At 45.3% G+C, this 27,809-nt stretch overlaps 1 protein-coding gene across 5 annotated transcripts in view; it reads left to right on the top strand.

The window, feature by feature from the left end:
* cd2ap (CD2-associated protein) overlaps positions 1 to 27,809 on the top strand; it is a 199,582-nt gene that overhangs the window by 10,028 nt on the left and 161,745 nt on the right. For 2 of the 5 annotated variants that reach the window (XM_085997104.1, XM_085997099.1), the window contains exon 2: positions 21,163 to 21,323. In XM_085997104.1, the coding sequence (XP_085853230.1) occupies positions 21,163 to 21,323 (161 nt within the window). The remainder of the gene's footprint in view (positions 1 to 21,162; positions 21,324 to 27,809) is intronic. The other 3 variants (XM_085997100.1, XM_085997102.1, XM_085997101.1) reach the window with 3 other exon arrangements.

The following is a 27,809-nucleotide window of genomic DNA, read 5'->3' as shown; positions in this document are numbered from 1 at the left end:
AATGCAAGTTGTTGCCTGTTATCATAGAAACATAGAAGATAGGAGCAGGAGTAGGCCATTCGGCCCCTCGAGCCTGTTCCGCCATTTAATGAGATCATGGCTGATCATCCAAATTCAGTACCCTGTCCCTGCTTTCTCCCCATATCCCTTGATCCCTTTAGCCTTAAGAAATATATCTAACTCCTTCTTGAATATTTAATGAATTGGCCTCAACTGCCTTCTGTGGTAGAGAATTCCACAGGTTCACCACTCTCTGGGTGAAGAAATTCCTCCTCATCTCAGTCCTAAATGGCTTACCCCTTATCCTTAGACTTTGACCCCTGGTTCTGGACTCCCCCGCCATCGGGAACATCCTTCCTGCATCTAGTCTGTCTAGTCCTGTTAGAATTTTATAAGTTTCAATGAGATCCCCGCTCATTCTTCTAAACTCCAGTGAATACAAGCCTAATCGACTCAATCTCTCTTCATATGTCATTCCTGCCATCCCAGGTATCAGTCTGGTTAATATAAACATGCCCTTCACATCCTTGTGCCCTCTTGTCTGCTGCCTTGGCTTATCTGCAAATATTTTGTTCGATTTTACTTTCTCTATCTCGTTCTGTATCTTTTATATAACTTTTTATACTTCCGAGGTAATGAGCCTTCGCTTATCTTCCTCACAATTTATCTCTAATACTGGGGATGAGCCTAGTTGCGCGCTCTGACATCACCTGAGTGTTCCCATTAACTATGGCCATCCCATCCAGAGCTGTAGACAGCAGTGTAACTATAGCCTGACTAGGGCTCGATGCAGCTTCAGCAGCATTTCTGGGAGATTTAAAATCTACTGATTTAGAAGCATTATATGCATCCTATTTGCATTGTTCACTGTTGTCTCATGGTTTTGCTGAGTGATGAGTCAACTTGCATCCCTCTTTCCTTGGCAAGTTTCATTTTGCCCGTGAAATGGTACATGTCTCTTATTTTTACAAGAATTTCTTGTTGTAGCAAATGAGTGTAGTGTTTTTCTTTCTCCTGTTGAAACTGTCCTGCAGCATAACTTGGTTCCTGTGGGAGAAACTCCAGATGTGGCAGGAAGTGTTTTAGGTTTCAGTGAGTATAGTAGGTGCTCAACACTTATCTGTTATTGGCAATTGTTTTGAGGAAGATGATAAAAGATATATAAACGAGTTGGTTGTTTTCCAGTTATAGTCCTCATGTAAGATTCAGCTCTGATAGCTTAATTCTAATTATTTCAAAGTAAAGTAACTTCACAGAAGTGGTGGCCATTGAAAGTGAATTGTCGTGGATGTTTGATGTAATGAGAACAAGTGAATTGTGGGTATATAAGCACAGTACGGAACCGTAGAAAAGTAATTTTTGATGTGCACATTTGTTGATATTTTCAACCACTAAGGGATGAAAAGTTTTCAGTGTAAAATGAAATGTATTTCTTATTAAATTACTGCAATAAGGATTATACACTATATAAAAGATGATAAAACACTTGGATGTGGTTAGACACTGTCCTTTCACCTCTTGGAGCTGGGTGCAAATTCAGCTCAAACTGATGGAATGAAAATCTGTCTGCTTGCATTAAGGGTCCTATGTGAACTAAGTTGGTGTAGTCTCCATCCCATTGCTAGTGCGCATGGGTTTACTGCTCCGAACCAGTCCTAATTTGGCACTAATTGGTAATCTTACTCTGGCTACAAGATGGGTGGTGTGGGAAATTTAAAGTAAACTGTCACACTGGTATATAAAATATTGCATGGCAGGAAAATGATAGGATAGTAGTAGTTCAATGTTAGGATAATGTGTGATATGTGGTTGTCCCGCCAAAAATCCCACAGTAATATTCCTAGAGCAGAAACAAAGATGTTTTGCTGTGTTGTCTTGAAGGCACATGTCATTACTTGTTATCTGTATTTTGCTGACTTATGACCTCTGTTAGTTTAGCATGAAATGAGTCTTAACTCCAGAACACTGCAAAAATTCACGTTTCAACTTGCTGCTTTTGAACCATTTGCCTTTTGTTAACTTAAGAAATTTGGATTGCGAAAACGAACTTGTCGAACTGAAATAGATTTCAGAATATTTTTTCCTGTTCTTTTCTAACCACATGCTGTAACCTTGGAAGATTTAGATAGCTTTACATAAAGATATTCATTTTTGGTGTAACTAAGAAACAGAAACAATTGTGCAGTAATATAGTGAATGCAGAAATGAGACTTATTTACTAAAATTGCCAACAAGGAAGTTGTTACTTTCTGCAGGCATTTATATTTAAAGAAACTGTTGTATAACAGTAAAAGGGAACCCAACTTCAAAGTGAGCAACAGAACATAAGGAAGGAAAATGTGTGTGTGTTTTTGTTGCAGTAAAATACCTTTTTTCTAAAAGGTGGTTTTGTGTGCTAAAGCAGGAATTATGTTTTTACCAAAGTGACTGACTTCGGTTGAACACCGAATTATGTAGCATTACTTGGAAATTACAACAAGGAAAAGGCTTTCACTCTAACCAGTCTGTGTTCATATTTATTCTCTACAGAAAATGGCCCACTCTGTTCCCATATCCTTTTATCTCCCATTCCTTCAACCACCTAAGTTATTCTTGAGTGTTGCCTTTGCTGCAGTCACTGACTGGTGGTGCATTCCACAACCTCACGCCCCATGTGTAAAAACATTTCTCCAGCTCTCTGTGCTAAATCTCTTGCATTTAATCCTCTCACCCCTCAACCACTAGAAACAGTCTGCTTTTATCTTCTGTGTCCCATCCCGTCATCATTTTATACACCTATCAGATCTCCATAATCTCCTCTGTTCTAAGAAAACAGCCTTAATTCTTAGTCTCGTCTCTTATTTGTATTCCTTCATACCAAGCAGCATCCCAGTGACTCTGTGCTGTACCCCTGCATCAATATCTTTCCTATAGTGTGGAGCCCAAAACTGCGCGCACTAATGCAGCTGTGGCCCACTAAGGGCTTGTATAGACTCGCCAGTACATCGCAACTTTTGTATTCTATACCTCTCGCCATAAAACACAGTATTCCATTAACTTTTCTATGACCGTATCCACTTGAGGCATTGCTTTTAATGGGTTTTATGGATGATATGAGCTTGGATAGGGCATGAAGGAAGATAGAAGTGAAATGAGAGAATGGTGTGGGTTCAGGGCTAGGGTTTGAGGGATGTGAAGTCTAGACACAGGTTTGGTAAATGGGGAAGCAGCAGAGGCAGCTAAATGGATGGCCTCAGGCTTTGTTGCAAAGAAGTCCACAAGCTCCATACACTTGTTGGAGATGAGCTGATAATTAACAATGTGGGAATGGGAAGAATTGTTAATTGGTTAGAGTGTCACCTGGCAGTTTGATTTCTCCAGTATAAAACACAGCCTTCAAGAAGCTCATAAACACATTACTAGTACAGTATTTTGTTTGACCTTCAAGCGCCATCCAGCCTTCATTCCACATCCTGTACATACCATTAGTAAATTAAAATCACCAACTGAGAGAACTGGCAAGACAATATCCTCTTAAGATGTTTTGATATCTGGCAACAAGAATTCTCACATCCCTTCCTGTGCCTTGTGTATTGATTGTTGACTCAGATCTCTATTCTTTTGCTATTGCCCGCTTTAGAAGCAAATGTGTATCCCACATGCACTGGGAAGTGTGAAGAATTAGAAATGCTGAAAAGGCAGAGTCCATTGACCTCAAATGTTACTGTTGGTGACAACTGTGAAAATAAAGAGTTGAGTGTACGACAAGGTGTTGCATTTTGAGATCTTTTGCCAATTTGGCCTTGGAAGGAATTCAGTTTACTTTCTATTAAGATGTTGCTATGAAGTTAAATTCGGCTCATGGGTTAACTCTCTATCTATCCAGTTGTAGCCAGAGACTCACCTGCAATGGCTTCTCTTCCCACTCCTGCACCGTTAGGTCCTTGGGGGACTCCAGAGATATCATCTACATGCTACCCCATGGCGACATAATCCAAAACCTCACCTCCACCTCCCTCTACCCTCACCTGCCTAGATTTGTCACACTGCTTGTCTAACATCCAGTATTGGATGAGCAGAAATTTCCTCCATTTAAATATTGGGAAGACCAAAGCCATTGTCTTTGGACCCACCACAAATTCGGTTCCCTAGCCACTTCCATTGCTTGACCTGGCCACTGAAGCTGAACAAAACCGTTCACAACCTTGGTGTCCTATTTGACAATGAGATGAGCTTCCGACCACATATCCGCTCCATCACCAAGACCGCCTATTTCCACCTCCGTAACATTGCCTGTCTCTGCCCTGGCCTCTGCTCATTTGCTGCAGAAACCCTGATCCATGCCTTTGTCACCTCTAGACGCAACTATTCTAATATTCCCCTGGCCGGCCTTCCACCTTGTATCTACCGTAAGCTTGAGCTCATCCAAAAGTCTGCTGCTCGTATCCTAACTTGCACTCAGTCCCATTCACCCACCGCCCTGTGCTCACTGACCTACATTGGCTCCTGGTTCAGCAATGCCTCGCTTTTAAAATTTTCCTCCTTTTGTTTTAAAATCCCTAAATGGCCTTGCCCCTCCCTATCTCTGTAACCTCCCTCCAACTCTACAACCTGCTGAGATCGCCACTCCTTCAATTCTGGCCTCGAGCACATTACCGATTTTCATCGCTCCACCATTGGCAGCCATGCTTTTAGCTGCATAGGCCTAAAGCTCTGGATTTCCCTACCTAAACCTCTACCTTGCTCTCCTCCTTTAAGACATTTTTTAAAGCCTACCCCTTTGACCAAGCTTTTGGCCACCTGTCCGAATCACCTTATGTGACTTGGTGTCAAAGTTTATCTAATAATGTTCCTGTGAAGTGCCTTGGGATGCTTTACTACATTAAAGATGCTACATAAATGTAAGTTGTGGTACATATGAGCTATCTATGAAATGCAGATTGGATCCAGTAGTTGGGACCAGATGAAGTAACAAACAGTATTGTGTTTCTTGCATACCCCTCAACCTCCTTTGCTCTAATGAAAACCAATCCAACTTCTCCAACCTGTCCTTGTAGCTAAGATCCCCCATCCCTGGAACCATTCTGATAAATCTCCTCTGCACCCTCTTAAGGGCCTTCATATCCTTCCTAAAGTGTGGTGACCAGAACTGGATGCAATACTCCAGTTGTGGCCTAACCAGCGCTTTATAAAGGTTCAGCATAACTTCTCTATTTTTGTACTTAATACCTCTATTTATGAAACCCAAGATCCGATATGCTTTGCTAACCACTCTCTCAATATGTCCCACCACCTTCAGGGACCTATGCACATTAACTCCCAGGTCCCTCTGTCCCTGCACACTCTTTAAAACTGTGCCATTAAGTATATTGCCTCTGCCTATTCCTTCTGCCAAAATGCATCACCTCACACTTCTCTGTATTAAATTCCATCTGCCACTTGTCTGCCCATTCTGCTAGCCTATCTATGTCTTGTTGCAGTTGATTCGTATCATCACTGTTTGCCACACACCCAAGTTTGGTGTCATCGGCAAATTTAGAAATTCTACTTTGTATTCCAATATCTAGGTCATTTCAAAAAAGCAGTGGCCCCAGTACTGACCCTTGGAGAACACCACTGCCTATCATCCTCCAGTCTGAAAGACAGTCATTTACCACAATTTGCAGTTTTCTGTCCTTAAGCCAATTCCTTTTCCAAGCTGCCACTGACCCACCTGTTCCATGAGCCTCAATTTCGTTAACCAGCCTTCTATGTGGTTCTTTGTCAAACGCCTTCCGAACATCCATGTTGACAACATCCCTTGCATTCCCTTCATCAATCCTCTCTGTTACTTCATCAAAAAATTCAATTAGATTAGTCAAACAACGATCTGCCTTTTTATAAAAAAAAAAAAAAAAAAACGTTTTGGCTCTCCTTAATTAGCTTAAACCTCTCCAAGTGCCCGTTAATTTTTTCCTTGATTATTGTTTCTAAAACCTTACCTGGCCTGTAGTTACTAGGATTGTCCTTGCATTCTTTCTTGAACAATGGTGTCACATTTGCCACTTTCCAAGCCTCAGGCACCTCCCCAGCATCTAGGGAAGATTGGAAAATTATGGCAAGCCCTTCTGCTATCTCCACCCCCAATTCCCTTTGCAACCTGGGATGCAAGCCATCTGGACCAGGTGACTTACCCACTCTAAGCATATCCAGCCTTTCTAGTACATCCTGTCTTATCAATTTTCACCCCTTCCATTGCTTCTACCTTTTCCACTTCAACCGATATTTTGTTAGCATCCACCTCCTTAGTAAACACAGATACAAAGTACTCATTGAGTATTCTAGCCTTGCCCTGCGCCTCTAATCTAAGCATATATCGCCGCCTTTGTCTCAAATAGGCCCCACCCCGCCACTTACTACCTGCTTACTGTTTACATGCCGGTAGAAGATTTTTGAGTTCCATTTTATGTTAACCGCCATTCTCTACTCTCATATCCTCTCTTTGCCAATCTTATTTTCATCTTCACATCCCCTCTCAACTTAGTATTTGGTCTGGTTTTCCCTTGAAGAATTCACCTGACATGCATCATACACCATTTTTTGTTTCATTTTTTATCTCCCTCATCATCCAAGGAGCCCTTGCTTTGGTTTCCTTACCCTTTCCCCTTGTTTGAATGCACCTAGCCTGTACTTGGAACATCTCCTCCTTTAAAGATCACCCATTGTTCCATTACAGATTTTTCTGTCAGCCTTTGGTTCCATTTTACCCTGGCTAGGTTCTTTCGCATCCCATTGAAGTTAACCCTATTCCAGTTTAGAAGAACCACTCTAGATTGTTCCTTGCTCCTCTCCATTGCTAATCTAAATTTTATGATCTGACAATCATTTGTACCCAAGTGTTCTCCCACAGACAGTTGGTCGACCTGGACCACCTCATTCCCCAGCACCAGATCCAGCAATGCCTCCTTCCTAGTTGGGCCAAGAACATAGAGGTCAAGGAAATTTTCCTGAACACATCAGAAATTCCTCCCCCTCCTTTACCCTAGCATTATCCCAATCGATATTTGGGTAATTAAAGTCCCCCAATATCACCACTCAATAGCTCCTGCATATTTGTGATTTCCCTGCAGATTTGCTCCTCTACATCCCCCTCACTATTTGGAGGCCTGTAGAATACCCCCAATAGTGTGATCATATCCTTTTTGCTCCTCAACTCTAACCAAATGAATTCTGTCCTTGTCCCCTCAAGAACATCCATCCTTTCCAATACATATTTTGGTTCTGTCTTCACAAAGGAGGACACAAATAACCTCCCAGAGGTGTCAGGGAATATAGGGTCTAATGAGAGGGAGGAATTGAATGAAATCAGTATTTATACGGAAATGGTGTTATGGAATTTGATGGGATTGAAGGCCGATAAATCCCCAGGGCCTGATAATCTACATCCTGGGGTACTTAAGGAAGTGGCCCCAGAAATAGTAGATGTATTGCTGGTCATCTTCCAAAATTCTATAGACTCTGGATCAGTTCCCATGGATTGGAGGGTAGCTAATGTAACCCCACTATTTAAAAAAGGTGGTAGAGAGAAAACAGGGAATTAGTAAGTCTGACATTGGTAGTGGGGAAAATGCTAGAGTCCATTATAAAAGATGTAATAGCAGAGCACTTAGAAAACAGTGACAGGATCGGATAAAGTCAACATGGATTTACAAAAGGTAAATCATGCTTGATTAATCTACTGGAAATTTTTGAGGATGTAACTGGTAGAATAGATAAGGGAGAACCAGTGGATGTGGTGTATTTGGACTTTCGGAAGGCTTTTGATAAGGTCCTGCATAAGAGATTAGCGTGCAAAGTTAAAGCACATAGGATTTGGGAGTAAGGTACTGTCTTGGATAGAGAACTGGTTGGCAGACAGGAAGCAAAGAGTTGGAATAATCAGGTCTTTTCCCGAGTGGCAGGCAGTGACGAGTGGGGTACCGCAGGGATCGGTGCTAGGACCCCAGCTATTCACAATATATATTAATGATCTGGACGAGGGAACTAGATGTAATATCTCCAAGTTTGCAGATGACACAAAGCTGGGTGGTTGTGTGTGCTGTGAGGAGGATGCAGAGAAACTCCAGTATGATTTGGACAGGTTGGGTGATTGGGCAGATACATGGCAAATGCAGTATAATGTGGATAAATGCGAATTTATCCACTTTGGTGGCAAAAACAGGAAGACATATTATCTGAACAGCAAGAGATTGGGAAAAGGGGAAGTGCAACGAGACCTGGGTGTCCTTGTGCACCAGTCGCTGAAGGTAAGCATGCAGGTGCAGCAGGCGGTTAAGAAGGCAAATGGTATGTTGGCCTTCATAGCGAGAGGGTTCGAGTACAGAAGCAAGGATGTCTTGCTGCAGTTGTACAGGGCCTTGGTGAGACCACACCTTGAGTATTGTGTGCAGTTTTGGTCGCCTTATCTGAGGAAGAATGTTCTTGCCATGGTGAGAGTGCAGCGAAGATTCACCAGACTGATACCTGGGATGACAGGAATGACGTATGAGGAGAGATTGGGTCAATTAGGCTTATATTCGCTGGAGTTTAGAAGAATGAGCGGGGATCTCATTGAAACTTATAAAATTCTAACAGGACTAGACAGACTAGATGCAGGAAGGATGTTCCCGATGGTCGGGGAGTCCAGAACCAGAGGTCACAGTCTAAGGATAAGGGGTAAGCCATTTAGGACTGAGATGAGGAGGAATTTCTTCACCCAGAGTGGTGAACCTGTGGAATTCTCTACCACAGAAGGCAGTTGAGGCCAATTCATTAAATATATTCAAGAAGGAGTTAGATATATTTCTTAAGGCTAAAGGGATCAAGGGCTATGCGGAGTAAGCAGGGACAGGGTACTGAATTTGGATAATCAGCCATGATCTCCTTAAATGGCGGAACAGGTTCGAGGGGCCGATTGGCCTACTCCTGCTCCTATCTTCCATGTTTCTATGTCTTCCTTAATCAGCACTGCCACCCCACCTCCCTGTTTTCCTTCCCTATCTTTTCCGAACACCTTGTACCCTTGAAAATTAAGTGTCCAGTCCTCACCGTTTTTGAGCCACATTTACGATATTGCCACACGGCTAATTGTGCTTGTAACTCACCAACCTTATTCGCCACACTGTGTGTTTACATACATGCATTCGAAATCTATTTTTGAACTTTTTGTAGTCTTACAGTCTGCTCCTATCTAATATGTTACTACTTCTGCCTCTAGTACTACTTTCTTCTCTAGTACTATCCAACACACTTACTCTTTTATGCACCTTATTCCTCTTTTCTGCTCCTATATGCTGGTGCCCCCCCCCGCCCCCGACAAGCTCGTTTAAACCCTCCCCAACAGTACTAGCAAACCTCCTCGCAAGAATATTGGTCTGGATCTGTTGAGGTGTAACCTGTCCGACTTGTACAGGTCCCACCTTCCCCAGAAACGGTCCCAATGCCTCAGGAATCTAAAGCACCGCCCCCCCCCCCGCACCATCTCTCCAGCCACGCATTCATCTGTTCTGTCCTCCTATTCCTGTGCTCACTAGCACATGACACCGGGAGTAATCCAGAGATTACTACCTTTGAGTAAGCTAGATTGAATGATACCGATAACTGTAACTGCAATTAAATATTGGGAAGACCAAAGCCATTGTTTTTAGTCCCCGCCACAAACTCCGTTGCCTAGCTACCGACTCCATCCCTCTCCCTGTCAGAGGCTGAACCAGACTGTTCCAACCTTTGTCATATTTGACCCTGAAATGAGCTTCCAACCACACATCCGTGGCATAACTAAGACCGCCTATTTCCACCTCTCTAACATTGCCTGTCTCTGCCCTTGCATCAACTCATCTGTTGCTGAAACCCTCATCCATGCCTTTGTTACCTCTTGACTCAACTATTCTAATGTTCCCCTAGCTGGCCTCCCACATTCTACCCTACGTAAACTAGAGTTCATCCAAAACTCGGCTGCCCGTGTCCTAACTTGCACCAAGTCCCGTTCACCCATCACCCCTGTGCTCGCTGACCTACATTGGCTCCTGGTTAAGCAACTGCTCAATTTCAGAATTCTCATCCTTGTTTTCAAATCCCTTCATGGCCATGCCCCTCCCTATCTCTGTAATCTCCTTTAGCCCCACAATCCCCCTGAAATATCTGTGCTCCTCTAATTCTGCCATCTTGAGCATCCCTGATTATAATTGCTCAACCTTCAGTGGTTGGGCCCTAAGCTCTGGAACTCCCTCCCTAAACCTCTCTGCCTCTCTAGCCCTCTTTCCTCCTTTTTAAGATGCTCCTTAAAACCTACCTCTTTGACCGAGCTTTTGGTCACCTGCCCGAATTTCTTATGTGGCTCGATGTCAATTTTTTTTCTTCTAACACGCCTGTGAAGCGTCTTGGGATGTTTTACTACGTTAAAGGTGCTATATAAATACAAGTTGTTGTTGTTGTATCCTGTTCGTTCATCTATCGCAAGTAAAATAAACCGAACTTTTGGTTTACAGTTGGCCTTGTCTCATGAGTGCTTCTGGAAGATGGGAGGTATGCATGTGGATCACATGTAAGATAACAGTATCCAGTACATACAAGAAGGGACTTATTGTTATGGACCCCTAGTCACTAGATATTGGGCAGTAAAGGTGAACTGATGGTGGCAGATGTGGGCTCTGCTTACAGGAGCATCCACTGACACTGAACCTAAGGTGCTATCTAGTGCAGGCCTGAGATTTGTAACACTAGAACTGTTTTATTTTTAAATATTTGTCCTGCAAATCTCCCTTGGGAAAGAATCATTGCCCAATATCTATTGGTGCAGTACCTATCTGTTTACCTAGTGATTCACCTCTGCAGCAATTGCAAAGCCGTTTTCCTTTGTAGCAAAATAGTCTCTGAAATTGTGCAAAAAACATGCCCAAAAATGTAAGCTGACTTCTGTATGGGGCCTTTTTTACCACCTTAGTTTTTTTTCTCTCTTTAAGCCACACTCCTTTCCTGACAGCATTGACTCATTGCCAAGTTATGGTTCCACAATTCTGAATGCCCTCTGGTGCCTCACAGTACCTACATCTAAATGTGTGTGGTTTCAAAAGGAAGGACTTCCATTTTATATATTTTTTTATTCGTTCCTGGAATGTGGGCATTTACTACCCATCCCTAATTGTCCTTGAGAAGGTGGTGGTGAGCCACCTTCTTGAACCTCTGCAGTCCTTGTGGTAAAGGTACTCCCACAGTGCTGTTAGGGAGGGAGTTTCAAGATTTTGACCCAGCAACGATGAAGGAACAGTGATATATTTCCAAGTCAGGGTGGTGTGTAACTTGGAGGTGTGTGTGTGCAGGTGGTGGTGTTCCCTTGCGCCTGCTGCCCTTGTCCTTCTAGGTGGTAGAGGTCACGGGTTTGGGAGGTGCTGCAGAAGAAGCCTTGGTGAGTTGCTGCAGTGCATCTTGTAGATGGTACACACTGCAGCCACGGTACGCCGGTGGTGGAGGGAGTGAATGTTTAATGTGGTGGATGGGGTGCAATCAAGCGGGCTGCTTTGTCTTGGATGGTGTCAAGCTTCTTGGGTGTTGTTGGAGCTGCACTCATCCAGGCAAGTGGAGAGTGTTCCATCACACTTCTGACTTGTGCCTTGTAGATGGCGGAAAGGCTTTAGGGAGTCCGGAGGTGACGCTCGCTGCAGAATAACCAGCCTCTGGCCTGCTCTTGTTGCCACAGTATTTATGTAGCTTGTCCAGTTAAGTTTCTGGTCAATGGTGACCCCCAGGATGTTGATGGTGGGGGATTCGGCGATGATAAAGCCGTTGGATGTCAGGGGCGGTGGTTAGATTCTCGCTTGTTGGAGATAGTCATTGCCTGGCACTTGTGCGGCACGAATGTTACTTGCCACTTATCAGCCCAAGCCTGATTGTAATCCAGGTCTTGCTGTATTAGGGCATCGACTGCTTCATTATCTGAGGAGTTGCGAATGGCACTGAACACTGTGCAATCATCAACGAACATCCCCATTTCTGACCTTAAGATGGAGTGAAGGTCATTGATGAAGCAGCTGAAGATAGTTGGGCCTAGGACACTGCCCTGAGGAACTCCTGTAGCGTTATCTTGGAGCTGAGATGATTGACCTCCAACAACTACAACCATCTTCCTTTGTGCTAGGTATGACTCCAGTTCGTGGAGAGTCTTTCCCTCTTATTCCCATTGACTTCAATTTTACTAGGGCTCCTTGATGCCACACTCAAATGCTGCCTTGATGTCAAGGGCAGCCACTCCCCTCACCCCTGGAACTCAGCTCTTTTGTCCATGTTTGGACCAAGGCTATCATGAGTTCTGGAGCCGATTGGTCCTGGCGGAACCCAAACTGAGCATTGGTGAGCAGGTTATTGGTGAGTAAGTGCCGCTTGATAGCACTGTCGATGACTCCTTCCGTCACTTTACTGATTGAGAGTAGACGGATGGGGCCGTAATTGGCTGGATTAGATTCGTCCTGTTTTTTGTGGACAAGGCATACCTGGGCAGTTTTTCACATTGTCGGGTAGATGCCAGTGTTGTAGCTGTACTGGAACAGCTTGGCTAGAGGTGCGGCCAATTCTGGAGCGCAAGTCTTCAGCTCGACAGCCAGGATGCTGCCTGGGCCTATAGCCTTTGCTGTATCCAGTGCACTCAGCCATTTCTTCATCATGTGGAGTGAATCGAATTGGCTGAAGACTGGCTTCTGTGCTGATGGGGACCTCGGGAGGAGGCTGATATGGATCATCCACTCGGCACTTCTGACTGAAGATGGTTGCAAACGCTTCAGCCTTGTCTTTTGCACTCATGTGCTGGGCTCCGTCATTATTGAGGATGGGGATATTCATGGAGTCTCCTCCTCCTGTTAGTTGTTTTATTGTCGATCAGCATTCACGACTGGTTGTGGCAGGACTGCAGAGCTTTGATTTGATCTGTTGATTGTGGGATCACTTAGCTTTGTCTGTAGCATGCTGCTTCTGCTGTTTAGCATGCATGTAGTCCTGTGTTGCATCTTCCCCAGGTTGGCACCTCATTTTTAGGTACGCCTGGTGCTGCTCCTGACGTGCTCTTCTGCACTGCTCATTGAGCCAGGGTTGGTTCCCTGGCTTGATGATAATGGTAGAGTGAGGGATATGCCGGGCCATGAGGTCACAGATTGTGGTGGTATACAATGCTGCTGATGGCACACAGCGCCTCATGGATGCCCAGTTTTGAGCTGGTAGACCTATTCTGAATCTATCCCATTCAGCACGGTGGTAGTGCCACACAACACGATGGAGGGTGTCTTCAGTTTGAAGACTGGATTTGGTCTCCACAAGGACTGTGTGAGGTGGTCACTGCTCTCATGAACATATGCATCTGCAACAGGTAGATTGGTGTGGACGAGGTCTAGTAGGTTTTTCTGGTGTTGGTTCTCTCCACCTGCTGCAGGCCCAAATCTGGCAGCTATGTCCTTGGCTCGGTCGTTAGTGGTGCTTACCGAGCCACTCTTGGTGATGGACATTGAAGTCCCCCATCCAGAGTACATTCTGTGCCTTTGCTTTCCTCCGTGCTTCTTCCAAGTGGTATTCAACATGGATGAGTACTGATTCATCAGGTGAGGGAGGGCGGTAGGTGGTAATCAGTAGGGGGTTTCCTTTACCATGCTTGACCTGAAGCCATGAGACTTCATAGGGTCCAGAGTCAATGTTGACGACTCCCAGGGCCACTCCCTCCCAACGTATACCACTGTGCCGCCACCTCTGGTGGGACAGAACATACCCAGGGATGGTGATGGAGGAATCTGGGAGATTGACTGACTGTGGAACAGCTCTCCCAATTTTGGCATAAGTCCCCAGATGTTGGTGAGGAGGACTTTGCAGGGTCGACTGGGCTGGGTGTACCGTTGTCGTGTCCGATGCTGAGGTTGATGCCGGGTGGTCTGTCTGGTTTTATTCTTATTATTTTTCGTAGCAGTTGTGTACAACTGAGTGGCTTACTCGGCCATTTCAGAGGGCAGTTAAGAGTCAACCACATTGCTGTGGGTCTGGAGTCACATATAGGCCAGACCGGGTAAGGATGGCAGATTTCCTTCCCTAAAGGACATTAGTGAACCAGATGGGTTTTTAACGACAATCCGATAGTTTCATGGTCACCATTACTGACACTAGTTTTTTATTCCAGATTTATTTATTTAACTGAATTTAAATTCCCCAGCTGTCATGGGAGTTGAAATCACATCTCTGGATCATTAGTCCAGGCCTTTGGATTACTAGCCCAGTGAGATTACCGCTATGCTACCTTTCACATCTTCAGATGTCCCAAAGTGCTTTACAGTCCGTGAAGTACTTTTGAAGTGTAGTCACTATAGTAATGAGGGAAATGCAGCAGCCAATTTGCATATAGGAAGGTCCCACTATCAGCTATGAGTTAATGACCAGATTATCTGTTTTAGTGATGTTGTTTGAGGGATAAATATTAACTAGGAAACTGGGAGAATGATCCTGTTATTCTTTGAATTTTCTATGGGATCTTTTACATCAACCCAAGAGGTATGCTTTAATGTCTCATCTGAAAGATGACACCTCTGACAGTGCAGCATTCCCTCAGTACTGCACTGAAGGTCAGCCCAGATCATGTGTTTGAGTCTCTGGAGTGGAACTTGAACCTACAACCTTCTGACTCGGGTGAGTGTGCAACATTGAGCCAAGGATTCTCAGTAAGTGTTGGCAGGCTATTTGACCACAGGTGGCATTACAGCCACACCTGATTCCATTCTTTTGTGATTCCCCAAACACACGCACATAATTGGGCAGGAACTCTGGCTTGTTTTAACCCCTCTAAATCAGAGGAGGCTAATTGCAGTGCTACTGCTGCTATCCAGCTGTAACTTGCAAGTCACACTTGCATTGCCTGGATATGTTGGGGGTGGCACCCTACAATGGAGTCCAGCAAGGATGTTGAGAACTGGAGTGGCTTATTGTATATGCTTAATAATTTGGCAGTTAAGAATGGATTGGACCATAGAACCTCAAAAAAGAGAGAGAGACCCTGTGCTCGCATTGGAGGGGGCTACATTGATGAAGCAGTGAGCTCAGTTGGGCTAATGGTCTGCACAACAACAGACAAAATAGTCTAAATTGAGTGAAATCCTGAGGCCATGTGCTCTTGAGCGTGTTGAACAAGGAAGAAATTGTGGCTATCACTTTAAAAATACCGATTACTGAAATCTCCTCCTGACATCTTGTTGCTGCAAAACTATTCAGGACTGTCTATTCTTCGGGGTGCTTTGCATACCTTGACATACTTCCTTCACTGTGCCGATGTGAGTTGTGGACACCTCCAATATACCATTATCTCCAACCCGAGAGGAGGCTGTCTCCACAGTCTGTACATGTGATCTATGCTTCTGAATCATTGATTTTTGGTAATCAGGGCCCCATGATGTCTAACTCCTCAGTGATGGCAGTCATTTCTGTGCCCTTTGAGGGGGAGGGGAAGAGATGGTTGGTCCCTCTCCAGCTCCTCCTGCTCAATGGTGCCCCATGATACACCCTCTCTCTCACTACAGGTATTTGTATCCTCTTGAGTCTTTGTATCTAGGACTGTGCTTGAATAAATGGCCCAGAAATTCGGGTCGGGAGCTTCCCGCGGGTGCAAGCCCCTGACCTGCACTTACCTAGCGCGCCGGCCGTTGAGCTGTGGGCCCCTGTGGAATTGCGATCTTGGGCCTGCTCCAACTGCCGGCGCACAGTGCTTGCGTATCCCAGGAGCGCAGTTAGTTCGATGCATCCCCTGGGATCACGTGGGCCATGGAGAGCCAATGGTAGCAGGGAATGCTTCATTCATAAGTTTGACAGGACCTGTCAAACCTATAAATACTAAAGCCCCAAAACATCACTAAATCTTCAAATAAATTCAAAAAAAAAATCACATTTTTAAAATAAACTATAAATTACATAACTATTTTAAACAATAATTTAAATTTTTGAAAAAATAATTTTATTTTCTAACGGGGCTAAAAATAAACTTGCCTTTCTTTAAAGTATTTAAAAATAATAAACCTGTGGAAAAAATGTTTTAATTTTAATTAATTCACCCCTTACCTTGTAAAAAGCAGGCCTTGCGACTGCTTTTTACATGTCTTAACTTCTGGAGACTTATCCTCCCGGGAAAACCTGCAAAAAAAAACGTAAGTTCGATGCGCACGCACAGCCTCTCCTGCGCACGCATTCCACCTTTTAACCCCTTCTTTCAGGGGAATGGAAGTGCCAGTTTCCTGCGCATGCGCAGTGCATGCACGAAACCGGCACTTCCATTGGGCTTACGGGTGAGTACCCCATGCGTACTCACCCGTGGAGACCAGAATTTCTGGGCCAGTGTGTATCTAGGACTGTGCTTGAATAAATGTATCTGACAAAGTTGCTGAATGAAATGCAGGATTGGGCAGTGTGGAGCTGCCAGTTCTTTCTTTCTCAACGTCAGCCCCTGTGGGGGATACCAAGGTTGTTCACTTAGGATGGTGCACTCTTGCTTGTGATTCAGAAGTGACTGAGCAATAATATTCAGAAGGTCTGAAAACTCTTAAGCAGCCTGAACCTAACCACTTGCCCCCAACTTCTCCATCTCCTACCATTTCCCTGGTGTGTCTCCTGAGTAATTCTAGAGCTTGCTTCTTGTGCCTACTTAATGGTTGATGGTTGCCATTTCCCCATCCACAGCACAGTTTTGCTGCTGTCTATGGGTGATATTAAGTCAAGATTGAGTTCCACCCAAGTGTTTGCAGACATTGCACTGTGATTCTTTCAGATGTAGGCTCTTCAGAAATCTTGTCACGTTTCACTCAAACACTCAAGTAGGATCACTGGTAAGTTGGGAGAGGGATGTGTGATTAGGAGAAATGATGAGGTCTCATGTTCATATTAGCGGCATCATTCATCTTTTCATCTATATTGTGTAGACAGGGATGGTATGGAGGTGAGTCATCCTTCCAGCATTATTTCAGGATCTGTAGGAGTACTGACTAAGGATTGTCGACCTGAAACGTTAACTGTTTCTCACTCCACGATGCTGCCTGACCTGCTGAGTATTTCCAGCATTTTCTGTTGTTCTTTCTGCAGGAGTACTTGTGGCTTCATTTACCTCTGCCAACAACATGAGGTCATTAAAATGTTTCTGGCACTGTATTATGTAAATGGGATTAGAATAGATAGGGCTTGATGGCCGGCATGGGCCGAAGGGCCTCTTTCTGTGCTGTCTAAATCTATGACTCTATGTATTGCTATTCGTGGGTGGTTGAGGTGGCATTGAGTGCCTGAACAGTGTATGGTGGCCATTTCTGTTCTTGCCTTATCCTATTCAGCTGAAAATAATTTGGCAATATTTCATCAAAATGGATGTCCAGCATTGTTCAACGCCAACTCATTGTTATGGCAAATCATTTCTTAAGGCTGGGGTGGGGAGGGAACAAAATAATTTTGATAAAGTTGACCATTACCAGTGATTTCATTAATAGTTGCACTGAACTTGAGTGGAAAGCTGAGTTTATACATTAGTCTTACTGTATGTTGTCACGTTTAATTGTGCTCTTAATTGACAAAACTTATCTTGGTAGTGCTGCTGTAGTAAATGTAGTTGAAGCCCCCATGGTACAGCAGAATCTGATGCCAACATGGCATTGCACATGGAACTCTAATTTTCTTTTTTGTTGAGACTAATAACAGCATCCATTGATGTATGTTTTGGTATTCTGCCCCAACTCTTTGTCTTGTTTTCAATCATGTGACAGCATTATCGCTGTAATTATTTGGTCAAAAGTTGCTGTGATGTTTTGGAATGAGTTGTGAACCACCTTATTGATGGTAAAACAAATTTGCATATCCTCTTCAGTGGTTCAATGACTTACTATAAAGTCTTTGGATTTAAGCTACAGCAGAGGTGGCTGTTCTAATTGCATGTGTTTTGAGACATTGTGGCCTGTTTTGCAATAAATAACTGAAGGAGCGTCTCAATGATTTGCTTATTGAAGCATCCATCATGCTAATTGGACCTCACAAGAAGACTTGACTAGAAACTTGATTAAGTAAATTGGCTTCTAAGCAAAGGGATTTTGGGGAAGGTCAAAATAAATTTCATCCAGAAAAAATACTTTGTCTTCACATCACAAATAGTGGATTTAAAAAAAAAGAAGTTTCCATTCCATCACTGAAACTATGTTTCATTACATTTTATGAAACAATTGCTTTTGATCTACAATTGATGTTGGCTACATAACACTTTTTAATACAGTCTGCAAAAACAGCCCCGTACAATAAACAACACAATTTGACGCTTCGATGTGCTACCCGCTGAGTTACATGGAGATTTCTTTGCAAGCGTTGCTCATCTTAACCATAAAATTCTACTGCATGACTTGTGTCCTACTGTGCCTTACTGCAGGTTGGATTGTTGCCAGTGACAGTGTGCTTGTATTTTAGGCTGTAACAAAGTTTGTTAGTTGTGTTTGAGGTAGCATTCTCGTTGTATATCATATGCCAGATAGGGACTTTTTTCAGAAATTAATTGTCTATTTAAAAAGGGATGGTAACGAGTGCCAGATTTGTTTTAGATTCTAATATCCTATCAGCTTCTGTTCCATCCTCCATCTTAAGGGGAAAAAATGATGCATTATAGTATTTTCCTATCATACTCTCCTGTGTCCTTTTGCTTTCTACTGTTTTTCAGGAGTTTTGCTTGAGGAAATAAATACCTGAAGGAAAAAAATGTGCAAGGCTTCGGGGAAAGGGCGGGGGAGTGGGACTAGCTGAAGTGCTCTTGCAGAGAGCCGGCACGGGCTCAACTGGCCGAAAGGCCGCCTTCCGCGCTGTAATATTGTGATTGTGATTCCAATGTCTACTTCACTTTTACACTTGCCCCCAGTAGCAGCTATAATGTTAATGGTAAACTAGCAATGTAAATAAAGAGGCAGATGCAGACCATCAAAAGAGATGGTTCTGCTTGACCTCTCTGATGGTAACCTGAGCATTTGTGGCTGCTGATTGGCTGAGCTGCTAAGTTCCACAAACCTCCTTGCAAAGAAGCAGCTTTGTTGTCCTCAGCCCATATAGACCATTGCTTCCCCCCCAAAAAAACAATGGGGAAAGCAGCGGCCTGTCAAGTTGTTTAACTGGGGCTCTGCATTCTTTTGAAATCTGACAGTTTAACGGAGCTACAGCAAATACTGTAGTTCAATCTACTCATTGCATAGCAATGTTAATATGGAATAAATGTTAATTCCTTGTGTGTAACCTTTTGATTTCTGGTTTTGCTATTGGGTTCCAGGTGTCAGGTGAGATGTCGATTCATGTTCAGGATGTCTTCTGAAAAAATGTTAATGGTTGCACCTTGTTGCTTCTTGGAGCTCTAACTTTGCTCTCTACTATTTTCTTTCTTATTTTGGCATTTGTTTAGGTCTGACCTAATTCCTGGTGTCAAACATCTCTGAGCCAGTTCCCAATGTTTACATTACTAAATCCACCTCCCTTATCTTGGCAGCAGGCAGTTTCTTTTTGCTGGGAACTGGATTTAATGGTGTCAAAGCTGGGAGCTGGCTCATGGATGCCGTAGTTTGACATAAAGGAGCACCAGTATAAAAGCTGCTTACTGTATAATGCATATAGGACAATTTAAAATTTCGGTTCTTGACGAATAAGTGATACAGGGAACTGAGTTGGTGACAAAATTGTTTTAGCCACTTTAGTGATTGTTATTTATTGATTACTTGATTAGAATTGCAAACATGAGCTGAGTCATGCTCTTGTTTGCTGGTATAAATGTTGCAAATTAAGCTATTTGGAATGATCAAAATATATAATCTCCCCGCCCCCCCCCTCCCCAATTATTATCTAAATGTGAAATTCCTAACTGAATAGACACTTGTGCTCCATCCACAGCATAGCTTTTTGAATTGTTTTACCAACATGAGGGGGATGAAATACACGAGTACTCCAAACCTAGCCTGCCTTTTAGCTGGGTCACTTTGTAAGTGGTTTTAATGACTTTCTTTCAATTAGGCTTCCCTTCACATGATTGTAAAATAGAACTAATGGAAGCTGCATAGGTGGTTTTGGACTGTTGTATTACTTTTCCAGCCCCATTTTGGAATGATGCAAAGGTGAGCAGCTTTGAAGGTATAATCTGGAAGCAGACTGGCCGTATCTGTATTTCTCTTTTTGCTACTGCAGCCATAGTTTTGTTCTTGTGACTCTCAACACCCACAGTATAAATGTAACACTTTTATCGGTCCTGACAGCTCACCGAGATGTGTTAAATGTGCCTTCCCCCATGCTGGTACAAGGAGTTCCACTGTGCTGTGCGAATGGACCACAAGGTCACAGGCTAAGTAGCTTGTAGTCACAAATGGAATCTGATTATCAACTGAGGGAAAGCAAGAATTAAAATCCATTAACCATTTTAAATATTTTACTGCTCTGAATTACTTGGGGAAAGTAGCTGACAATTGACATTCAGATTAATGGATACCACGTAATTAAAATCGGAGTGACCCAACTAATGGACATCTCTTTGTAAATTAATAATATGCTCCATGATTGCTCCATGATAGTGTGAAAATGCACCAGCTGGAATATCCGAGCCGTACAGATCTGAGAAATTCCAACTTCAATTGCTAGTTGATGCTGAGTTTGCTGACTTCAGCAACTGAGGACTGGGGGTGTGGGCTAATTGGCTGAAGTTTCTGTGGGGCAGAAAAAGCATTTGTGGCTCTGGCTTCCGATTACTTTGGAAAATTCCTGCTGTAATGATGGCCATTAGGTGAGGACAGAATTAGGTTTGGCTGAGAGGTGTCACTTCTCCCTCCTCTCCCATGGTTGAATGAGCCGTTGGCAGGGGCTCACGTATGTGACTATTTAGGTGAGGTACTTGGAGATGGAACATACCTGGAATGTACACAAGGCAAGCCATCACCTTAGGGAGGAGTGGCATAGATTGCACAATAAGTGTGTTTACTTTAGAATTATAATGCATTAGCCATTTCAGAATTTTGTATTGACATCTGGTAAACAGTACATTGTATCTCCACCCCCCCCATCAACTATTGATTATAATGATTTTCACCACAAGGACAAAAACCTTCAACATTGCCTTCTAAATAGGAATGGCTGTTTCCGATTTGACTAACTGTGCATTTTTGTTCTCTTTTTCAGTAGAGGCTACTGTGGAATATGATTATGAAGCTGTGCACGAGGATGAACTTACACTAAGGGTTGGTGATCTCATCAGGAATGTAAGAAAACTTGAAGAAGAAGGGTGGTGTGAAGGAGAGTTAAATGGGAAGAGGGGGTTGTTCCCTGATAATTTTGTCAAAGTGAGTAAGGAAATTAATGCTGTGGCAAATCTATGGTGTTTTTTTTCTTGATACTTTATGGGACAGAATACAAGAGCATGAACATATTTTTGTACGGTGACTGTTGAACCGCTTTAAGAGAACACATAGTCAGCAACATGATAACCACTCGCATCCAGTTTGAAAGGACGGAAGCTTTTCCCCAGTTTGTTTTTATTGCAATTTTGGATACAAAGTATATGTGACAGCAAATGATGGGTTAGAAAAAATAATTGTTTGAGCTATGTACAGGAAACTCTTTTTTATCCGGACCGGCGTGGTGCTGGTTTATCAAAGTCCGGATTACAGAGAGGTATTGTAAATGTACGAGAGCCACAGATCCAGGCGTCCCCAGGTGCAGGAACCCCGGTTACAGAGCCACAGATCCAGGAATGGCCACTGATATGGAGTAAAACTTACCTGAATCTACTCCTGAATTTTGCCGGTTAACAGATTTCTGGTTATTTAGGTGCTGGTAAATCGAGAGTTTCCTGTAGTATGTTTGCTAGTTACAGTGAAGATATTGAATATTTGACTTCATTTTGCACTGTGTTCTTGCATAATACGCCTCAAAAAGTAATTTAAATTTTGGCTTAATTCTTGATTCTGTGAACCTGGACATTGGTTTGCATTGGGTGGGGATGGTTGCAGGGTCGGGGAAGAAGATAAATAGTTTTTTTTAAAAACTTCCTTTCTGATGCCATGATATTAAAAATGTTGTTCTCGAGATCTCTTTTGTTGATTAACCCAGGCATTGTTGAAAGATTGTCCACTTTAAAGTCACATGTGAGATCTGAGAAGTTGGTATGGACAGACCAGAGGTGGAATGTCTATCTTCACTCATAGGTTTTGCCCAATCCCACAATCCACTGACTTGATATAAAAATCTGTAGTACCATTTCATGTGCACATTTGTCTCCAGTTCAAGGACATATTACGTACTTTGCAACCAGTGGGCATTGTATGATTATTGTTTAGTTGCATCTAATTTAACTATTGTAGTTGAAGTTGCTGCTTTTTGTTTAAAATGGAATATTTTCAGTTTGGGTAGCCCCCCCCCCCCCAATCGCACTAACTGTAGATTAACCAGAATATATTTATATAGCTACATTAAAATGTATGTGCTATTTTTAGCCCATTTGACTTAATTTTTCAAATGCTGTTTCCCCCTCCCATAATAGTCACCAGACCATGATGCTTGGTATTATCAGCAAATTTTGTACTGAAATGCTTCACATGTGGAACTTAAATTGACATTTGAGTAATTCTCTCTCTACTGGAAAGCCTGCATCCACTGGTTCAGTTATTTCCACAAGGAATTTTAATAGGCTGATGAAGCATGACATGTTGCTTTTAAATCTGTGCGGACAGTTCCTTTTGACTTCAGCTCTTCGGAAGAGTGGTGTTCGTATCCCATATTGGGCCAGATCTTGCAGGAGCAGGGCATCTCCCAGAGAATGCTGTTAGTTACACAATTTTCTGCACACATCAGCTCTCAATTTTTTTGCGCCGTAACTTGCTGGAAGTGCAAGCTGATAACGAGGGCATTAGTTAATGGTGGGACCAACAGTATATCTCCTTAACCATTGAAATTTAAGGATTGAAAAAGAAACAGGAATTAGAGTCAAATCGGGTACAGTAAGAGAAATAGAGGGGGAAAGAAAGATTGAAGTGAGGGAGAGGAGAAAAAAAAGGGAAAAGTAATTTGATATTGGATCTGGAATTTATCCATATTTTTTAACTTCCTTTTCACATTTCTACTTGTAGGAGCTGGAGTATGCCATTCAGCCCCTCAAGGCTGATCTGCCATTCAGTGAGATGAGATCATGGCTGATCTGTACCATAACTCAATTTACTTGAATTTGATCTGTATCCCTTGATGAGCTCACCTAACAAAAATGTATTGCTCAGTCTTCAAAAGGCCCAATTGCCCCAGCATCCAGCCTTTTGGGGGAAGAGTTTCAGATTTCTGCTACTCTTTGTTTTGAAAAAGCTTCCTGATTTCACTCCTGACTGGCCTAGCTCTAATTTTAAGATTGTGCCCCCTTATTCTGGATTCCCCCACCAGAAGAAATATTTTCTCTATCTACTGTATTGAATCCCTTTATCATTTTAAACATCTGTTAGATCACCTCATAACCTTTGAAACTGAAGGGGAAACAATCCAAGTTTCTGCAACCTGTCCTCATAACTTAAACCTTTCAGACCTGGTATAATTCTGCTGAATCTGCTCTGTACCCCCTCCAAGGCCAGTATATCTTTCCTGAGGTTCAATACCCAAAATTAAATTCTGTACTCCAGATGGGATTTAATCAAGGCTCTACAATGGAAGCACCACTTCCTCCCCTTTTGTATTGTAGCCCCCTTGTGATAAAGGCTAACATTCCATTTTGATTACTTTTTGTACCTGTGCACTAAACTTTAGCGATTTCTGTACATTGATACCTAAATCCCTTTGCCATTAAGAAAATATTCTGATTTGTCTTTCGAGGATGACCTCACACTTCCCCACATTGATCTCTAACTGCCACAATTTTGCTCACTCACTTAAGTCTGTCTGTCTCTTTAACTTCCTGCTCCTATCTACTCAATTTATGCCTTAAATGACCCATCTGGTCTTTAACACTCTCGACTGTTAATTGGATTACTTTTGATTGCTCCTTCAATACACCTTTAGTTGACTTAATTTGGTTATTGGATAACTCCTAGTCCTTGTTTAATTTGACACTAAAATTAGTTCTAACCCCCTTAATTACCTATTGCACATTAGGCTTTGCAGTGTTAATTTTGTTTTGTAGGGGTGTATTTTCTTTCTACATTTTTAAAAAATAAAATAATATATTTGGTTTTAGCACATAATGCAGTGTCAAATTTTGCTGTTCAATGATCATCAAACCTGGAAGTGGGTGAAAAGCTGACCACTAAAAGTAACCAAGTATACACTGTATTCTTCGGCTTCACATGTTGGACAGTAAGCATTTTCAACACTTCAGGTGTTACTCTAATTGTCTTATAATGTCCACTTTTGTCTTGCTCCTTCTGAATATTAGGATAATGTTTTAATACCTTACAGTCTCTGGCACTTCTGCAAAGTTTATTTTACTTTCAAATCCTTTGATTTTGCAGGAGCTCATTTGTGTTTTTTCATTATCCTTTCCAGCCATGCTCTTGGATTGCCCCCTTGTGCCTCGATTTATAAAATGTTTGAAAATCTCTCTCAAATGTAATAGTAAATGCTCTTCCTCAGGGCCGATAATCTGGTTCTCAGTACTCTTGAGCACCAGAGTTTTTGTGACCTCCAAATTGCTGGTATGGAAAATTAAATTGCTGGCCATCCTCGGTTTCAGTTGGAAGAATGAGTGAGCTACAGATTTTACTGGAAGTTTGTTCTTGGGTAGATTTTTTTTTTTAGTCCCATTGCATCTTTCTATTCTTCACCTGGTCTTTTGAAGCTGCAATTTCCCTTGTGTGGATGCCATAGAAAGATTAAATTCTGTTGTAGCCTCTTGTCCTCCTTTGGCAAGGAAAACGAGCTCCAAGGAGAGCCTAACTAAATGGATGATGGGTGGAATAGTTTACAGTTACTACCTTGCAGGTGGGATTGAAGATCATTCGGAAACATCCATTGTGATGAGTTTGGTGAGGATCTGTGTAAGATTGCCGATTGTGATGCCCATTAAATGCAGTGGGAATAATAGCTGTTGGGAAGCTTCTTTTAATGCTATGGTAATTTGATCTTTGCATCTCAGGCAACTTATTTATGCTTACTTTTCTTATTTGGGGATTCTGTTTGGATTTTGTTGCATTGGTGGTTTGGAAAAAGCTATTTTTAACGCTCTTGCATCATTGATGGCTAAATCCTAAATTAGAATAATTAGACTGATGGCAAAAATGCTTCTATATATATATATGTCTGTCTGTTGCATCACTCAAAATTTATAGAGCGTACCTACACATATGTTATATCAAAAAAAAAGCTTATGATTAGGGGAGTCTCATAGGCATATTTACTTTTCGGTCAGACAAAAATTGTTCGGACAGTATACAAAAAACGGACAAAATCCGCTCATTAGCGGTTGACCAATCCTACCGCTCATTAGCTTTGAGTGACGTGATGGTTGACCAATTGGGGGGGCGTTTCATGGTGTTTGTGGGCGGGGCCTAATCCTTCAAATGGCCGAGTGGGAGCTGAGCTGAGGTGAGTGGCGGCCATTAAAGACCAGCCAGGCCTGAAGCGCTGGCAGCCGCCCTTCTTCACCCGCAAAATCTCCCTCCGGCTCTCACCTTTTAGCGGGGGAGAGGCTGCTTTAAATTAGATTGTTCACTGAGTCGCGTCTCTCTTCATCTGTTTTGTTTTTCTTCTCTCTGGCCGGCTGCGCGGGAAAACTGAGAACCACGCGGCCCGAGAGACAGCGAGCAGGGGAGCAGCGGCGAGGGCAGCGGCGAGGGCTCTGGCTCAGCGGGTCGGGCGCTCACCAGGGGTCGGCCTGCAACACATCGACCGGAGGAGCGGCAGCGCTCTCCTTTTTTCCCCCCCCCCTCTCTCCTCTTTTTCCCCCCCCCCCCTCCTCTTTCCCCCCCCCCCCCCCCCCCCCCGCCCTCCCTCTCTCTCTTTCTCTCTCTCCCGCCGACCTCACAAAATGGCAGCCGCCCTTTTCACCCGCCGGGCTCTCGGACACGGGAGTCCGGAGCGAAAGGCCTTCGACTGCCGCCCGGCCAACTGGGTCCAAAGGCCTGCCTGGTTAAACATGAGGAACCCCGGGCTCGCTTCTGAGCGATGGGCACCCGGCCTCCCGGTGTCTGACTGATTCCGTTCTGGTACCGAGGGAGGGAGGGGCAGGGAGGGGGAGGGGGCGGCAGAGGGGCAGGGCGAGAGAGGGAGGGAGGGGCAGGGAGAGGGAGGGAGGGAGGGGCAGGGAGAGGGAGGGAGGGAGGGGCAGGGAGAGGGAGGGAGGGAGGGGCAGGGAGAGGGAGGGAGGGAGGGGCAGGGAGAGGGAGGGAGGGGCGGGGCAGGGAGAGGGAGGGGCGGGGCAGGGAGAGGGAGGGGCGGGGCAGGGAGAGGGAGGGCAGGGCGAGAGAGGGAGGGAGGGAGGGGCAGGGAGAGGGAGGAGGGGCAGGGCGAGGGAGGGAGGGAGGGGGAGGGAGGGGCAGGGAGAGGGAGGGAGGGGCAGGGAGGGGCAGGGAGGGGCAGGGAGAGGGAGGGAGGGGCGGAGGGAGGGGCAGGGAGAGGGAGGGAGGGGCGGAGGGAGGGGCAGGGAGAGGAGGGAGGGCAGGGGGGAGGGAGGGGCAGGGAGGAGGGAGGGGCAGGGGAGGGAGGGGCAGGGGGAGGAGGGAGGGGCGGGGAGAGAGCGGGAGGGAGGGGCGGGGAGAGCGGGAGGGAGGGGCGGGGGAGAGCGGGAGGGAGGGCGGAGAGAGCGGGAGGAGGGGCGGGAGAGCGGAGGGAGGGCGGGGAGAGCGGGAGGGAGGGGCGGGAGAGAGCGGGAGGGAGGGGCGGGAGAGAGCGGGAGGGAGGGGCGGGGAGAGAGCGGGAGGGAGGGGCGGGGAGAGCGGGAGGGAGGGGCGGGGAGAGAGCGGGAGGGAGGGGCGGGAGAGAGCGGAGGAGGGCGGAGGAGGGGGGGGAGGAGCGGGAGGGAGGGGCGGGGAGAGAGCGGGAGGGTGGGGCGGGAGAGAGCGGGGGGAGGGGCGGGAGGGAGGGGCGGGGAGAGAGGCGGAGGAGGGGCGAGAGAGCGGGAGGGAGGGGCGGGGAGAGCGGGAGGGAGGGGCGGGGAGAGAGCGGGAGGGAGGGGCGGGGAGAGAGCGGGAGGAGGGCGGGAGAGCGGGAGGGAGGGGCGGGGAGAGCGGGAGGGGCGGGAGAGAGCGGGAGGGGCGGGGGAGGGGCGGGGGGAGTGGCGGGAGAGAGCGGGGGAGGCGGGGAGAGAGCGGGAGGGTGGGGCGGGGGAGCGGGGGAGGGGCGGGAGGGAGGGGCGGGAGAGAGCGGGAGGGAGGGGCGGAGAGAGCGGAGGAGGGCGGGAGAGCGGGAGGGAGGGCGGGGAGAGAGCGGGAGGAGGGGCGGGAGAGCGGGAGGGGCGGGGAGAGAGCGGGAGGGGCGGGGGGGAGGGGCGGGGGGAGTGGCGGGGAGAGAGCGGGGGGGAGGGGCGGGGAGAGAGCGGGGGGAGGGGCGGGGAGAGAGCGGGGGGGAGGGGCGGGGGGAGGGGCGGGGAGAGAGCGGGGGGAGGGGCGGGGAGAGAGCGGGGGGAGGGGCGGGGAGAGAGCGGGGGGGAGGGGCGGGGAGAGAGCGGGGGGGAGGGGCGGGGAGAGCGGGGGGGAGGGGCGGGGAGAGCGGGGGGGAGGGGCGGGGAGAGCGGGGGGGAGGGGCGTGGGGGAGCGGGGAGGGAGTGGGAGGGAGCGGGAGGGAGGGGCAGGGAGGGAGGGGCAGGGAGCGGGAGGGAGGGGCAGGGAGCGGCAGGGAGGGAGGGGCAGGGAGCGGCG

The sequence above is a fragment of the Somniosus microcephalus genome, chromosome 9 (assembly GCF_052327205.1).
Source record: "Somniosus microcephalus isolate GS21.2 chromosome 9, FLI_Smic_1.0, whole genome shotgun sequence".
Lineage (NCBI taxonomy): Eukaryota > Metazoa > Chordata > Chondrichthyes > Squaliformes > Somniosidae > Somniosus > Somniosus microcephalus.
Note: the sequence above shows the minus strand (reverse complement) of the source record. Positions and strands in the feature narration are given on the sequence as shown.